General features: G+C 40.7%; 1 protein-coding gene across 50 annotated transcripts in view; it reads left to right on the top strand.

Moving 5' to 3' along the window:
* LOC138675454 (protocadherin gamma-A4-like) overlaps positions 1-18,465 on the top strand; it is a 732,953-nt gene that overhangs the window by 647,167 nt on the left and 67,321 nt on the right. The window contains exon 1 of one of the 50 annotated variants that reach the window (XM_069763670.1): positions 2,715-5,400. The exons of 48 other annotated variants lie outside the window; for them this stretch is intronic. In XM_069763670.1, coding sequence (XP_069619771.1) covers positions 2,965-5,400 — 2,436 coding nt within the window. In that variant the 5' untranslated portion in view covers positions 2,715-2,964. Of the gene's footprint in view, positions 1-2,714; positions 5,401-18,465 lie in introns of those variants that run through there. One more of the 50 variants, XM_069763677.1, reaches the window with a different exon arrangement.

Here is an 18,465-nt window from a genome sequence, read left to right as displayed (position 1 = left end):
CTTTGTACTCTCTCTAGTTCCATTATATCCTTCCTGAGCACCGGTGCCCAAAACTGGACACAGTACTCCATGTGCGGTCTAACTAGGGATTTGTACAGAGGCAGTATAATGCTCTCATCATGTGTATCCAGACCTCTTTTAATGCACCCCATGATCCTGTTTGCCTTGGCAGCTGCTGCCTGGCACTGGCTGCTCCAGGTAAGTTTATCATTAACTAGGATCCCCAAGTCCTTCTCCCTGTCAGATTTACCCAGTGGTTTCCCGTTCAGTGTGTAATGGTGATATTGATTCCCTCTTCCCATGTGTATAACCTTACATTTATCATTGTTAAACCTCATCTGCCACCTTTCAGCCCAAGTTTCCAACTTATCCAGATCCATCTGTAGCAGAATACTATCTTCTCTTGTATTAACTGCTTTACATAGTTTTGTATCATCTGCAAATATCGATATTTTACTGTGTAAACCTTCTACCAGTACTGAAATATACTGTAAAGCCAAGCGATAAAAGGTAAAAGTAGCTAAAAGTTTAAAAAAGATGAGGTAGATAGGTGGCAAAGTCCAGACACGTAAAGTAAGATAAGTTGTATAATAAATAGTCAATCATAAAACAACATAAGTTGGCAGGCAGGTAAAGTGTCAATCATTAACCCATTATCTACCAATGTCCTTTTTTTTGGGACGCCTAATCTTTGGCTTCTAGCAACTAAGATTTTATAATTTTTATAATTAGGTCCTATTTTTTGTGTTGTGTTTGTAAAATGAATGTTTTCAAAATAGGAAATCAGGTCATTGTCATTTTTAATTGAATATTGGGACGCCCTTTTCTGAAAAATCCGTACTTGTAAATATTTTAATTTGGCAAGTAAGGGGTTAAGTTAAATCCCACGTGTAGCTATTAGACAATAGCAATATAGTAGGTGTCCACCCCACCCGATGCGCGTTTTTCATTTCTGTGAGGTTTATGCCTTATTTCTTTTTGGTGTTCCTAATATATGTACTTTATGGCTCAACTATAGGATTCTAGTATCAGTGTTTTGTTTTGTTTTGTTGTTTTTCTTTTACAATTTGTGTGTAACAAAGCATCCCAACCTATAGCATATGGATAGCGTATATGATGATAATTTCCTATTGTTGGGACCATCTCAATATTGATATATTATGGCCTTACTTGACTCCTGGTAGCACGGATCTTGTTTCGTTTGTCTAATTTAGGATCTATAAAGAAGCATGGTGCTACAGGCTTTGGAAGCTTGCAAACTGTCTTTGTGGGTTATACATTCATAGAACTTGTATTATAAATGTGTTGTAATTGGTTTATCATAATAAATGCAGAGTATCAATCACCTCTTTGTGCTTTGTCAGTTATCACTATTGTTTCACATTGATATAGCTGCTCAAAAACATTTCTACTGTCTTATAATATTATATGTAATGTTATGTCCATATTAGAACAAACATTTGGTTTTGTATCTGTACTATAAGGACATAGTAGGTTTCTCTATGACAGATCTGGCCAATACATTTTAAATGGCCAGCATGTAATACTACATTTCCCCTGTAGTGGCCACTGCAGGGAAATGTATTTGAATTTGTAGAAGCCCCTCAGCTGTTCCCTGGGGGATCTATCTATTTGTCTATTATCTATCTATGTATTTATCTTTATATCTATCTATCTATCTATCTGTCTGTCTGTCTGTCTATTATCTATCTATTATCTATCTATTATCTACCTATCTGTCTATTATCTACCTATCTATCTATCTTTCTATCTATCTATTATCTTTCTATCTATCTATCTATCTATCTATCTATCTATTATCTATCTATCTATTTGTCTATTATCTATCTATCTATCTATCTATCTATCTATCTCTGATGTTTTATGAAATGTTGCATATGCTAATCATCAGGGATGGGAGAATTGATTTGCAGGACTTTGGTCCATAGGCCAGGTCAGTACTTTGTGTCTCTTGGACAGGCGTGCAGCTCCTGTTACCTCCCAATATTCCAGGCCCCTTCCTTTTGATTAGCCAGCCTAGACGTCGTTGTTGCCGCCTGTCACACACTTGATGTTGCTTCAGCTCCACTAATCTAAAGAGGAGCTGGGAATGGCGGGAGGTAAGAAGAGTCACCGGCTTCCCATACAGTCCTGGATGACAGACCCGAGTCCTGCAAATCCATTCCTCCATCTCTAATCACCAAGCATCTTTTCATATGTACATGTCGCCCAATGACTGAACTGCAAAAATAGGTCAGAGTATTTGGATTCGTAATCTACAGCCAACATCTGAAAACTGTAATTGCGAAATGTGTCTGATAGCCGACCACTGTCAGTCGTTACTTGCTGCGACCTTATGCCAAAAATACACTGTTATAACTGCGACACGCGAACACAACTTGTGTAGATGTGTAGGAATTAGGACATTTCTATGTTTTGGAGAAAGCATATTTTTTAAATGCCATATCCGTAACACAAAACTGTGGTAATGACAAAATGTAATATTCAAGGAGAATTTTAGCACATTATCTTTTTATATTTTTTCCATGAATTTTTTAATAATGTTTGAAAGTATAAATATATTTAATTTTTATCATGTAAATGTGTGTCTACTAGAATATAAATAACAAAAATGTGCGCATTGAGTGAAATTATTATCCTCATCTATTAATTAACCATATTGGCCAGTAGAGGGCAGAGTTGGCGTCTGTTCTTCGGCTTCTGTCACACGTAACAGACATTGTGCTGTCATCCTCTTTTTCCCTTCTGGTTTTGTGAAATGATCCTCCACCAACACAGAAGGGAAAGCTCAGGCTGTGACAAGAATCCCGCCCGTGGATGTATCTGGATATAAATGTTCTATGGTTTGGAGCTAAAATTTTACGCTATGGAGTGACTTCATTCCAGGGATTACATGTGGATTCTATGCCTGGAGTTACATTGCTTGGAGGAAAGGTTTAAGTTATGGACATTCACAACTCAGCAGAGACTTGGAACTGGCAAGTAAAGTGCTTCTTTTTCCTTTGTAGCTGGGGCTGGGTCTCGGGACAGCTTAACTACTCTGTTGTTGAGGAGTCCGAGCCGGGGACAGTTGTCGGAAATGTAGCTCAGGATTTGGGACTGAAAATTACAGATCTGTCTAAGCGCAGGCTTACTTTGGGGACGGAGGGAAGCAGAAAATATTTTGCTGTGAACTGGGAAGATGGAGCTTTGATGGTAAATGAAAAGATAGACAGGGAGAGCCTTTGTGGAACCAGTACAAGCTGCTTGCTACCCGTTGAGGTAGTGATAGAGAATCCTCTACAACTACATCGAGTCATGGTAGAAGTTCTGGATATCAATGACAACTCTCCTACGTTTTCAAATCCTGAAAGAACTATAAAAATTACGGAACTTTTAGCAAGTCCAGGAGCTCGATTTGCTTTAGAAAGTGCACATGATTTGGATGTGGGATCTAATGGAATAAAACGATATCGACTGGACCCAAGCCCTTATTTCTCACTGTCCGTGAAGAAGCGCAGCGATGGAGCACTCGTTCCTGAATTAGTACTGGAGAAAGTTTTAGACAGGGAAGAAGTAGATAAACACCATCTAATCCTCACAGCTGTCGATGGCGGTGATCCACCTCGATCAGGAACCTCACAGATAAACATTGTCGTTATGGATTTAAATGACAACGCACCGACATTTGATAAAGGCTTGTATAAAGTTACCGTAAAGGAAAACTCCTTGCCAAATACTGTGTTGTTACAGCTTAATGCCACCGATCTTGATGAAGGAGACAACAGTGAAATAGAATATTCATTTGAAGATCACATTGGAGATTCCGTCAAAAAAATATTTGCCTTAAACCCCAAATCGGGTGTTATTTCTATTATTGGACCCATAGATCATGAGGAATCAAGGTCGTTTGAGTTGCCTGTCCGAGCTAGAGACAGAGGAGTTCCAGAAATGGAAGGTAATTGTATTATCCATGTAGAAATTGATGATGTCAACGATAATGTTCCAGAGATCTTAGTGACCTCCTTAATGACAGATATTCCAGAAGATACGCCAGTAGGCACTGTTGTTGGTCTTTTCAAAGTGCAAGATAAAGATTCCGGAGAAAATGGGCAAGTGAAGCTGGAGTTGCCAACGAACTTACCTTTTAAGTTTACCTTTTCACACGACCATTACTCCTTAATTACTAATGATATTCTAGACAGAGAAACGGTATCTCAATATGTAATTGATCTGACTGCCAGTGATATGGGTTCACCTTCTCTAAGGACGCAACAAACAATTATTTTGAAAATTTCTGACATCAATGATAACTGTCCTACATTTTCCCAAGCCATGTATACAGCTGGCACTGAAGAAAACAACACACCTGGAAAACTCCTTGTGGAGGTATCTGCTTCTGATCCAGATGAAGGTGAGAACTCAAATTTAGTTTACTCTATCCTTGACATCCAAGTTGAAGGGTCTTCTTCAATATCTTCTTTTGTATACATCAATTCGAAAACTGGTGGTATTTATGCACAACGATCATTTGACTTTGAACAAGTCCAAGTTTTACAGGTTCCAGTAAAAGTTGAAGATTCTGGATTTCCAAAACAAATTTCCAATGCAACAGTTTTTATCTTTATTTTGGATACAAATGACAATGCTCCAAAAATATTCTACCCAGCACATACCGATGAGTTGACTGCCCAGCAGAAGATTCCTAAATCATCTCCGGCTGGATATTTCGTCACAAAAGTCACTGCTATGGATGTAGATGCTGGTCATAATGCATGGTTATCTTATGAAATTGCCAAAGCCACCGACTCATCTTTATTTGTGATATCTTCACAAACAGGGGAAGTCAGAATGGCTCGTAGTTTTCAGGAAAATGAAAATCCAGAACACAGCTTGTTGATTTTAGTTAAGGACCATGGGGAACCGCCTTTATCTGCCACCATCACAATCATAGTCACATTAGAAGATGGTAGGGTCCAAGAAAACAAGAAGTCCAAGGATTTATTCCAGACAACACCTAACAAGTCTGATATGACTATGTATTTAATAATTTCTCTCGTGGCTATAAGCTGCGTTTCATTTATCACTTTTACAATATTGCTTATAAAATGTCTGAAGAAGGATCATGGAGGTTCTGGGTGGTGTTGTAAAGATACATCCACACCACATCAATACACAGGGCAGTATCCAACTCTTCGTCTCAACCCAGATGGTACTCTGAAATATATGGAAGTTAGAATGGGTCCTATGGACCCTCAGGGTCAATGTTACAAGTCCTGTTTTTCTACCATGTCAGATAAAAATGATTTCACCTTTATGAAGCCATTAAATTTTCCACAGCTGAAAAGCTTAGTCGGTGAAACTGAGGTTTTATTTCCTCCCTTAAATGGATCTGGCCAGGTGAGACATCATTCTTTCTTATGCCGTAACAATACCTTTAGTCATTTAAGTGTAACAGCATTTATTGAATCAATTTTGATTTGTGTTTCTCTTTCTTGTTTTGTTCTATTTTCTACTTATACCTGCAGAAATTCTAAAAATAGTACAAAACATTACAGGCTCCTTACATACATTAGGCTAATATCTGCTAAGCCATCAATTTTGTTTGGCTCAGAAGACCTTTTAATGTGTATGGTGGCACCATCCAACTGATTGTCAGGGAACACGTCAATCAGACATGTCCAATGTTGAACTGCTGATCTTTTTGTTCTCCCAGAGATAAGCCGATATGTCATCTGGCGACTTTCTCATAAAGAAAACAGGAATGCTCGACCGAATGAGCACTCCTGTGTACTGATGAGATGGCCAAAATGGCATAGTTTGGTCAACATCTATCTAACGTGTATGGGGGTCTTAATTGATATTTCGCACTTTGTCAACATTAAGTTGATTCACTCTATTGAGTTAATTGACCGTTATTTCCTTTTCCAACTTGGGCATAGGCTGTGAATACAATTGCAATTTTTTACAGTGCTTTATAAAGTACTAATATTTAGGATTGAGAGTCCTCAGTGGTTGATACCTTTTAATGGCTAACTGAAAAGATGGTAATAAATTGCAAGCTTTCAAGACTACACAGGTCTCTTCATCAGGCAAAGACTGTTATAAAGTACTAAGCATTCATACATCGGTTATTATAATGTGGGACCTCTCTAAATGATCTCCTTCAGACAGACAGTTCCACCATATATTACGCTTAGAAGCCATCTTATTTGAGAAGACCATCCGGGTAGAAGATCAATGCATTCTTGTGTGGATATCTGAAATCCTTTCACTGAGTATTAATTTGAGGAAGGGAGCTGCACCCATTTGTGCACTCCACATCAATACTATGAGGCAAATTAATTATCTAGGTAGGGTTTAAAGGAACTTCATGTGCTTTATTTTTACAAAAAATGTGAATAAAATTGCTTGTACATATTAGTTACATGCAACTGAATTGCAATGAATGTAGTATTGTAAGGCATGGACTTTGCTGGACCTCAAAGTCACTCTTGGCCTAGGTTTTCTCCTCACTGTAACAGGGATCCTGAGACCCCCTGTGTAAAGTCCATGGTCCTGATTCATAAAGACCGCTGTTATTCACGATCGTCTTGATGAGGGGGTGTTCTGGTGTTGGAAGAGCCTCTTAATGAGTCAATCACAGTTGATATAGTGTTGCATCCTTCTGTACCCCTCATCAATGGTACGGAGGATGGTAAACCTCATGAATCAGATGAACTGTGAAGTCTGCCCCCAACCTGCTTCAGCTAAACATATTTTGACTGGAAAAAAAACTGGTGTAAAAACACTACAAGTCACTAAATTTTTGTTTGAAATATTGAGTTGAGCAAACATTTTTGCAAAAATAATTGCAACTTATCAAAGCGTTTAACTTCAGGGCCAATATAGTTTAATAAGGCACATGAATACCATTTTCCTGGGTAGGAAAACTCCTTTAATTAGAAAGTTATACATGGGATAGCACAAATCTATGTGTAGCCCAATCCTAATGAGGGGATAATTAGGTATAAGTCAACACTACTTATCTCATCAGTAAACATGTAATTCATTCTGCTGTGATAATGTGTTTGTAATTGGAAAGGCAAATGAACATTGCTGAAAACGAAGGATGTGCAATAAAACAGTGGTTGGTCTGGATATAAATGACATCATTACGTTTTTGGCTTTAAATGTCTTTCAATATGCAAATTACCAGGCGACAAACCTTCATGGTACAAGGGGCATTTATCCTATATAACTTTAATGTATTGAATTACTTATTTTGTAAGAACAATATTAGGATTGTGTGAGTGGCTGTAATTTATCAGAATTATTATTGTGTTGGCTACCGGCAGTGTAGACTAGATTTTATATTTTAATTGTTTTTGCCAAGATTTCCCATTGCTCATCTTTTTTGTTCTTGACGTGACACTATGGGAACCAGCTTGTGTCCTTGGATAAGTCCATTTATTCGTAGTAAACTGGCTAAGTTCCAATGTACGTGCACAGATTGTCAGTCTGTGAAAAAAGTGACAGAGCAGAGCGAGGATATTGACATCTCCATTAATTTGTCTTTTATTATTCATATCCGTTTATTACTTTTGCCTTTCATGTGTATTGCATTACAGCTTCTAAACAGATTCATTAAATTATGAGTCTTGGAAAATGCTTGATATCTGGAATATGAAAACTTTAGAGTCTTTAAATTGCAGCCGCAAGATCAAACGATGAATAGTGAGATTTCGTGGCTCAGATATTGCACGCTGCCAGGGGATTGTAAGGGTACCGTCACACTATACCATTTCGATCGCTACAACGGTACGATTCGTGACGTTCCAGCGATATCGTTACGATATCGCTGTGTCTGACACGCAGCAGCGATCAGGGATCCTGCTGAGAATCGTACGTCATAGCAGATCGTTTAGAACTTTCTTTCATCGCTGGATCTCCCGCTGTCATCGCTAGATCGGTGTGTGTGACACCGATCTAGCGATCTAGCGATGCGATCCAGCGATGCGTTCGCTTGTAACCAGGGAAAACATCGGGTTACTAAGCGCAGGGCCGCGCTTAGTAACCCGATGTTTACCCTGGTTACAAGCGTAAAACTAAAAAAAAACAAACAGCACACATTCTGGTGTCCGTCAGGTCCCTTGCCGTCTGCTTCCCGCACTGTGACTGCCGGCCGTAAAGTGAAAACAGAGCACAGCGGCTGTGCTTTCACTTTCACTTTACGGCCGGCAGTCAGTGAGTGCGGGAAGCAGACGGCAAGGGACCTGACGGACACCAGAATGTAAGTATGTGCTGTTTGTTTTTTTTTAGTTTTACGCTTGTAACCAGGGTAAACATCGGGTTACTAAGCGCGGTCCTACGCTTAGTAACCCGATGTTTACCCTGGTTACCAGGGGACTTCGGCATCGTTGGTCGCTGGAGAGCTGTCTGTGTGACAGCTCCCCAGCGACCACACTACGATTTACCTACGATCACGGCCAGGTCGTATCGCTGGTCGTGATCGTAGGTAAATCGTATAGTGTGACGGTACCCTAAGGCCCGCTAGTATTCTGGGAGCCCCTTGTTCCAGGACCTCACACATGACGACAGCGGGGAGCCTACTCATTAACATATTGTGCTTATTACAGTAAAAAAAACTATATAAAACTATATTTGGAAAACTATTTCTTTTTCTTGGGATTTAAAAGAAAAAATAATATCTATAGGTGCTATATAAGCACTGGAAGATGACTATGATACATACACTATTATATCTGTTTAATTGTTATAAATTAGTTATTTTACATTTTAACAATATTTTATACTGTTCCTTTTGGCCATCACTTATTTTAACCCCTTCACGAAGCGGCTGGTTTCGGTTTTTCCTCCCCTTCTTTCCAGAGACATAACTTTATTTTTCTGTCCTCTTATGAGGGCTCTTTTTCTGTAAGGCAAGTTTTACTTTTGAATGACATCATTCATTTCACCACATAATGTGCTGAAAAATGGGGAAAAAATTCCATGTGCCATGAAATTGTGAAAAAATGCGCAATTCTGACATTTTGGGGGGGAATTGATTTAACTGTGTACATTTTGTGGTAAAAATGACCATTCAATCTGATTCTCCACATCAATTCAATTACGCCTATACCCAACATGTCCAGTTTTTTTTATATTTTAGTGTTGAAAAAATCTGAAGTTTGCAGAAAAAAATGTTTTTGGGTTGTTTCACCATTGTCTGAGACCCGAAACATTTATATTTTTCGGCCAATGGAGCTGTGAGAAAGCTTTTCTTGTGGAGCAAGACAACAATTTTATCATTTTGAGATAGATACAACTTTTTGATCACATGCTACAGCCTTTCTTTGTGGAATTATGGAGATCAAAAAGACATAATTTTTGCAGTTTAGATTTTTTTTGCTAAGTTAAATAGATAACCAATTTAATGTGGTGGTTGAATAATGACCCCAATTAATAAAAACCTGCGTTTTTCACACTGATCTCTATAATGGGACATGCTGGAGTCAAATGCACTTGATTCAATACTGAAATCGAAGCTTCTTAAAAAGTGGTGAACACCTCACCATAAGTCTTACTCCTAAACTGGAATAAGATTTCTTGCGTAAAGAATGCCACATCTCATCATGAATTAGATGAGCTGTGGCATCAACTTGCTCTTTCAATTCTCGTTCCACCAATTTTGGTGGAGCTGAGTGAAACTGACATGAAAAGGTCAAAAGTCACAAGACTCTTGAGCAACCTCACGTTGCCCACAAATATTGTGTCTTATCAATGTGTCTTACAGTAGAATCCTAGTGAAAACACTTTGATGAATCAGGGCCATTATATTATTATTATTATTATTATTATTTATATAGCACCATTAATTCCTTGGTGCTGTACATGAGAAAGGAGTTACATACAGGGTTATAGATATCATTTACAGTACACAAATTTATGATGACAGACTGGTACAGAGGGGAGAGGACCCTGTCATCGTGGACTTACATTCTACGGGATACTGGGGAAGAGACAGAAGGTTGGGGATGCGGCAGCTCTGGTGGTGGTGAGGCGGCAGCTCGGGCGGTTGGTGGGGCAGCAGCTCGGGCGGTTGGTGAGGCATCAGCTCGGGCGGTTGGTGAAGCGGCAACTCGGGCGGTTGGTGAGGTGGCAGAATTGTTATTGCAGGCTGTAGGCTTTCCTGAAGAGATGGGTTTTCAGGTTCCATCTGAGGGATCCGAGGATGGTGGATTATCGGATGTGTTGAGGCATGCAATTCCAAATGATAGGGGATATTCGGGAGAAATCTTGGAGGCGGTTGTGTGAGGAACGAATAAGTGCGGAGGAGAGTAGGAGGTCTTGGGAGGATTGAAGATTGTGTGAGGGAAGATAGTGGGAGATTAGTTCAGAGATATAGGGAGGGGACAGCTTGTGGATGGCTTTGTAGATCAGTGTTAGTAGTTTGAACTAGATTCATTGGGGAATTGGGAGCCAGTGGAGGGATTTGCAGAGGGGAGAAGCAGGGGAGTAGCGAGGAGAGAGGTGGATTAGCCGGGCAGCAGAGTTGAGGACAGACTGGAGTGGTGCAAGGGAGTTAGCGGGGAGGCCACATAGGAGGGTGTTGCAGTAATCGAGGCGGGGATGATGAGGGCATGCTCAAGAGTTTTAGTAGATTGTGGGGTTAGGAAGGGACGGATTCTGGTAATATTTTTGAGTTGGAGGCAAAAGGAGGTGGCAAGAGTTTGGACGTGCGGTTTGAAGGACAGGGCAGAGTCGAGAGTTACCCCGAGGCAGCGGATTTCAGGTGCGGGAGAGAGCGTGGTGTCGTTTACCATAATAGATAGATCAGGTAGGGGAGATACGCGAGATGGGGAAAGATGATGAGATTGGTTTTGTTTACATTGAGTTTTAGGAAGCGAGAGTTGAAGAAGGAGAATATGGCTGATAGAGACTCCGGGATTCTGGACAGCAGAGAGTTGACATCTGGGCCAGAGAGGTAGATCTGAGTGTCGTCCGCATACAGGTGGTACTGGAAGCCATGGGACTTTATGAGTTTTCCTAGGCCAAGGGTATAGATGCAAAAAAGTAAGGGCCCTAAGACAGAGCCTTGAGGGACTCCAACAGAGAGAGGGTGGGATGAGGAGGTAGTGTGGGAGTGGGAAACGCTAAATGTGCGGTTGGAATGGTATGAGGCGATCCAGGACAGGGCAAGGCCTTTGGTGCCGAGGGAAGAAAGAATCTGTAGCAGTAGGCAGTGGTTGACTGTGTCGAAAGAAGAGGACAGGTCGAGAAGGAGGAGGATGGAAAACTGTCTGGTAGCTTTGGCTGGGAGTAAGTCATTAGTAATTTTGGTCAGAGCAGTTTTGGTGGAGTGGTCGGGGGCAGAAGCCATATTGGAGGTTGTCAAGGAGAGAGATGAGAGGTGGGAGGAAAATTGAGCATGGACATCCTGCTCAAGGAGTTTGGAAGCAAACGGGAGCAGTGATATGGGGCGATAGCTGGGCATAGCAGTAGGGTCAAGGTTAGCTTTTTTGAGGATTGGTGTGATGGTGGCATGTTTGAAGGCAGAGGGGAAGGTACCAGAAGATAACGATAGGTTGAAGAGATGGGTTAGGGCTGGAATGAGCATGTTAGGGAGGTTGGGGGTGGGAAGGGATAGGGTCAAGTACACAGGTGGTGAGGTGTGATTTTGAAAGGAGGTGAGTAAGTTCTCCTTCAGTGATGTTGGAGAGGGACGTTATTAGGGAAGGGCAGAGGTCTGGTATATGGGGTGATTGGGGTGGTGGAAAAGTAAAGGTGTGCCTTGTTTGGTCGATCTTGTTTTTGAAGTAGGTGGCAAAGTCCTCAGAAGAGATAAGGGAGTTGGAGGTGGCAGTGGTGGGCAGAGGAGAGTTAAATGTGCTGAACAGTTGTTTTAGATTGTAGGATAGTGAGAATACAAGGTTAATGAGATAGGTCTGTTTAGCAGAAGTGAGGGCTAGTTTGAAGGCAAGTGTAGCTTGTGTGAAAGCAGTGAAGTCATTTGGCAGGCGTGTATTCCAAATCGATTCCTGCTCCTAAGCCATCCCAATAATGGAAGAAATATGAGTGTTTGTATTACATGGTGTTTAGATGTTTGCATATTCTTGTCATTTTATGGTGTACAGCACAGAGACCATAGACTTTAATAGTCAAAAAACAGCACGGCTTGATGAACTCCACATCTAAAGGAAATATATACAATTGCTCTACAGCTTTTGTGGCGTCAGGGAAAGTTTCAGGATGACTTCCTGTGCACTTCCTGAATGTTGAGGTTTGCCTGGTAGGGGGGCAGGATACTAAACAATGTGATTGTGCAGTAGCTTCAGGGACATGTGTATGTATACATACTGTATATATGTGTTTGCATATATAGAATTATATACCTGGTGTAGCAGAGTATTTAAGACCTTGTGTAAGCAATTATATGCTTATGTTACACAGAAAGAATGCAGCCAGTGTATTACACAGTATCCTGATGTAAATCTGCATGGGTCTGGCCCAGGCACAAATGACTTCTTAAGCTCCTGATACACATTAGATTAATGTTGGCAGCGCCTGCCAATATCGATGGGTTTGGCTGACACGTTAATGTAAAACACCAAAAAAGGACACGTTCAAGAAAAAACACCAAAAACAGGCAAAGATGCTTACCTGTCTAAACAGGCCTCAATACAAATGCACAAGCAGGGTGCAGCGGACCCAAACAAAATAGCAAATGCACAGGTGCAATACCTAATGAAACAGCCAGCCTTCAATAAGGGTTTGGCCGTGTGGTACACCAATGCACTAAGATAAAATACTCTGTATGTGGCGTGTTCACACAAGGAATACAAAGCGTCTGGCTGCAGCCTATTAATGACGCCATATGGCGGGCTGCCCAGTGCTAAAATGCATCCTGTGTGAACAGAGGCCACAGTGTACAGAACAATTTGGGCCCTGCTGCACCCTGCAAAAAATATACGTGCAAAAAAAAAAACATATAAATATATGTAAAGGTATTAGTTGATATTAGGGCCATAATATGGAAGCTGGCAACCCACGCCAAGGGTCCTTACGTATTGCCAGTCCTACTCTAACATGAAAAACACCAAAAAAGGACACATTCAAGAAAAAACACCAAAAACAGGCAAATATGCTTACCTGTCTAAATAGGCCTCAATACAAATGCACAAGCAGGGTGCAGCGGACCCAAACAAAATAGCAAATGCACAGGTGCAATACCTAATGAAACAGCCAGCCTTCAATAAGGGTTTGGCCGTGTAGTACACCAATGCACTAAGATAAAATACTCTGTATGTGGCGTGTTCACACAAGGAATACAAAGCATCTGGCTACAGCCTATTAATAACGTATATTTTTTTTATTTTTTGTATTCCTTGTGTGAACACGCCACATACAGAGTATTTTATCTTAGTGCATTGGTGTACCACACGGCCAAACCCTTATTGAAGGCTGGCTGTTTCATTAGGTATTGCACCTGTGCATTTGCTATTTTGTTTGGGTCCGCTGCACCTTGCTTGTGCATTTGTATTGAGGCCTATTTAGACAGGTAAGCATCTTTGCCTGTGTTTGGTGTTTTGACACGTTAATGTGTATGAGAGTGTAACACCCCAGGAAGCCGGTTGTTACAGTGGTGTTGCCTTCCTTTCGCTGAGAGTGATGCCATTCCTGGAGGCAAGGAGGATCCATTTAACAGGTAGCGCATACATGCAACATGTTCTGACTCCAGGCCAGAAGGGGAGCTCTAAACCCGGTTTCAGGGGAGCTTCCTTATATATGTTCTGGCTTGGAGGAGGAGTTAGTTAAGTCTGTAGTAGACAGCGGAGGAAAATGGAGAGATCAGGAGAGCAGGAGCCATGCAGGCACGTGGTGCTGCAGCACCTGATCAGAGTGGAGGAGTCAGACAAACTAGAGGGCAGAAGATTTCAGGTCATCTGTCCGCACCCACATCCGACAGCAACATATAGAGCCTGGAGTCATAATTAGAGACACCTGTAAAAAGGCTTGCGTTGCCTGCCATGCAGGTACTGTCTTTGTACAACCCAGTAAGTGACACCACTGAAATCTGTGTCTGTGATACTACATTATGCTGTCCTCAGATTACATAGCAAAAACCTGCTGACAGATTCACTTTAAAGTGGTTATCTCACAAACAGCATTTTCTCTCCTATCAATGGGGGGGGGGTGAAAAGAGGTTGATCATGTGAACGAGGATCCCCACATGTGTGACACTAACCACTGCACCATCAACTCCCTTTAATTATTGATCAAAATGCTCATAACTTCTCCCCTAGATGGATAGAAGTCGACATTAATATGTATATCTTCATTAATGTAGGACTTTAGGGCTGCTCAAGATCAGTGGGAGTTCCAGCAGTCAGATCATTTAGTTATCATTATCAGCAATCATGTGGAAAAGTGATAAATGTTTCACACAAGACAACCCGATTAAGAAACTATTATATCAGGCCATAGAATTAGTGTAGTTATAGGGTTATACAAACCCTTTATGCACCAAAGGTTCCATAAACAATATTCAAAAATGGAAGGTACCGAACAGGATTTCCTAAATTCTCCCCTCGTGGTGTGATGCCTGAGCTGCCAACAGCGTGCCGTGTTAACATTGCATCCACCACTGTATGTTGAGGTTGATGCCTGTGGCCATGTGATATAGTCTTGACAAATACCGTAATTAAACATTTGATAGGTAATATGCTGTGATGATAAATTAGGGCATAATTACAAGGTATATTTATTCCTAAATTCTATATGGCTTATTATTGTAATCATAACACAAGGGTATTTCCAACATTAGTGCAGATCTCAAAAATCCCCATTAACTTGGCTTATTATTTGCTTAGGGATTTCATAAGAAGACATACACCTTCTCGTAGGTCCTTATTTTTTTAAGGTGTCCAAAGAAAGCTCATAACATCAGGGCCTGACAAAAATCATGTGTATTAAGGTTGTTCATCTCAAAATGCTTTGCTATGTTTGGTAAATTAAGTGCATCTGTAAATACTTCTGTCTACACATTTTTCTCGTTTTTACAGCATTACCCTACGGAAGTGAAAATTCTGACTTTTCATAAAGTCACAATTCATAAATTTTCACCTAGTTAAACCTCTTTCCCACCCATTTTTTAAACGTTGTGAGAAATTAGAAATATTTGCACAAAATATCTGGGCAAGAAAAATTATAATCTTTGTGGTATCATCTGGACAAGAAAAATGAAAAAAGCATATACAGAATGGGAGGAATAGGGCTAAGCAACAAAACATGAGAAAAAGACTTGGCTATACTAAGATCACAGACTGCACATGAGTCAACAGTGTGATGCAGCAGCAAAAAAGCCAAACACAGTTTTAGGATATATTAAGAAAAGCATATAGGCTAGATCATGTGAAGTAATTATCCTCCTCTAATCATTCCTCCCTGGTCAGTCCTCATCTGGAATACTGTCTCTAGTTTTGGGCACCACATTTTAAAGTAGACATCTAAAAACTGGAGCAGTTTCAGAGAAAAGCAACCAGAATGGTGACCGGTCTGCAAACTAAGTCCAGTGAGGAACGGTTACAAGATTTGGGAATGTTTAGCTTGCAAAAAAGAAGATTGAGAGGAAACTTAATAGCGGTCTACAAATATCTCAAGGGCTGTCACATTGTAGAGAGATCATCCTTATTCTCATTTGCACAAAGAAAGACTAGAAGCAATGGGATGGAACTGAAAGGGAAAAGATACAGATTAGATATTAGAAAAAACATTTTGACAGTGAGGGTGATCAATGAGTGGATTGAGCTGCCACGAGAGGTGGTGAGTTCTCCTTCAATGTAAATCTTTAAAAAAAAACTGGACAGCATCTGTCTGAGATGGTTTAGTGAATCCTGCATTGAGCAGGGGGTTGAACACGATGACCCTGGAGGTCCTGTTCAACTGTAACATTCAATGATTCTATGAACAACAACTTTTTGATGCCAGGAATGTGAAACAAATTCCTTGATAAATACCCCCCTATTATCCAATACAACAGAATTCTATCTTAGCATCACACCATATACATCATGTTTGATTATGTTAATTAATTCATATGTGTTAATGATTTAGGGACACCATGAAAGGTCACAATGATAATTAAATGTCTTAGATGTAAATATGTCATTTCTTGTGATGCGTAGCATTGCTGTAAATGGGGACGGATATCAGCCTGGTAGATATCTGCAGCATACGCTCCATTTTACTGCGACATCGACAGATCAGAGGGACCACAGCTGCATGATATAAATAGCTGCACTGATCCCGGCATTGTCAGTGCAATCCCCAGTGACCATGTTCTTAATGAACGGCTATTCTGAGCCCATCCAGAAATTAGGTTGGAGCACTTCTGTTATTAGTCCAGGAGATTGCATTATTTGGCACTTTGTCTTGGACTATTTGTACCCTGTGCCAGTGGTTTTCAGTAGTCTTTTTCTAAATTAAAGTTATTTCCTGTGATGTTTATGGTCATTGTACAGTAACAGGTGGAATATGATCTCCTGAGCCGCCAACTAAGCTTATCCCGGTAGGGACATTGGGCACATGTCATAAGGGGAACGTTTCCTTTCTTCAATATTATACCTTGGGATAGGAATTTCCATTTTTCTGTTCCATAACAGGAACAGAAAATCTGAACTTCCGGAAGAAGCGGCTACATCCAATGACAATGACAAAAAGCACTAGACAGACCCGATTCAGATAGCCTTCATTTAATGGAAAAAAATAGCAGAGCATTTTTCCAATAAAAAATGACTGAACTTGTGATGGAAGCTCCTAACAGAATCTCCAATGCAATTGTGCACCTATTGTAACAAAATAACCTATTGTTTAGAACAGGTGTTTCTCACAAAATGAAAATCATCAAAAAGTTATTTTATGCAAAAAGTGAAACTCATGTATTATATAGAGGCATTACAAACAGATTGATCTATGTTAAGTGCTTATTTCTGTTAATTGATAACCAATAAAACTTTTAATAATTCTTTAAAAGTGGATGCTGTATAATATATGATCTGACTAAAACCATAATAATTGGATTAAAATGTCATTACAATCAATTCAATCCCATTTTTTAGGATAATAGCGCCCTTTGTGTGCTTGTGTATCATTGTGCTACTTAATAGTCTGCTTCCCTACACACATTGAGCACATACAAATCACGCTGGCAGCTTTCCAGAGGCTTTGTCTATTTCTGGTCTTGCGTTTTACATGTGGAGACGTGTTCGTGTTTAGTCTTGCCTGGGCACTTTTCACAGCCCTATACACATTTATTTTTACAGATCCTCTTATGCAAATAAATATCAGTTTCATCCATTTCCAGACATTGGAGCCGTTAAAGCTGCTGTTTGATTTGGTTAATTCCTACTTGTAAAAGCATAAGCTCATTACAGGGTTCCTCAAAACTAGAAACCCTGGTGATCATCCTCGCATTAAGGGTACCGTCACACAGTGCCATTTCGATCGCTACGACGGTACGATTCATGACGTTCCAGCGATATCGTTACAATATCGCTGTGTCTGACACGCAGCAGCGATCAGGGATCCTGCTGAGAATCGTACGTCGTAGCAGATCGTTTGGAGCTTTCTTTCATCGCTGGATCTCCCGCTGTCATCGCTAGATCGGTGTGTGTGACACCGATCTAGCGATGCGTTCGCTTGTAACCAGGGTAAACATCGGGTTACTAAGCGCAGGGCCGCGCTTAGTAACCCGATGTTTACCCGGGTTACCAGCGTAAATGTAAAAAAAAAAAAACAGTACATACTTACATTCCGGTGTCCGTCAGGTCCCTTGCCGTCTGCTTCCCACACTCACTGACTGCCGGCCGTAAAGTGAAAGCACAGCACACCGCTGTGCTGTGCTTTCACTTTACGGCCGGCAGTCAGTGAGTGCGGGAAGCAGACGGCAAGGGACAGACACCGGAATGTAAGTATGTACTGTTTGTTTTTTTTACGCTGGTAACCAGGGTAAACATCGGGTTACTAAGCGCGGCCCTGCGCTTAGTAACCCGATATTTACCCTGGTTACCCGGGGACCTCGGCATCGTTGGTCGCTGGAGAGCGGTCTGTGTGACAGCTCTCCAGCGACCACACTACGACTTACCTACGATCACGGCCAGGTCGTATCGCTGGTCGTGATCATAGGTAAATCGTATAGTGTGACGGTACCCTTAAGGGTGGTCTGAAACTAGCATTGATTGTTATCTTAAATGTTTACATTTATTGTAATAGTCTAATCACTTTTCTAATATAGTTTAATTAAAACGTTGCCACCATTGCTTCTCTAATCTAACTGCTTTATTTTATTTTTTTTACCTGCTTCAGGTTAGATGACATTTAAAAATCCTCAGTCTATGCTGGGATACTCAAACAGGACATCATCGTGAGCAGAGGCTTTGATCAATGCCATAGCCTCTACCCTCACCCTGAAACAAAGCGATAGTT

The sequence above is a fragment of the Ranitomeya imitator genome, chromosome 4, assembly GCF_032444005.1.
Source record: "Ranitomeya imitator isolate aRanImi1 chromosome 4, aRanImi1.pri, whole genome shotgun sequence".
Taxonomy (NCBI): Eukaryota; Metazoa; Chordata; class Amphibia; order Anura; family Dendrobatidae; genus Ranitomeya; species Ranitomeya imitator.
Note: the sequence above shows the minus strand (reverse complement) of the source record. Positions and strands in the feature narration are given on the sequence as shown.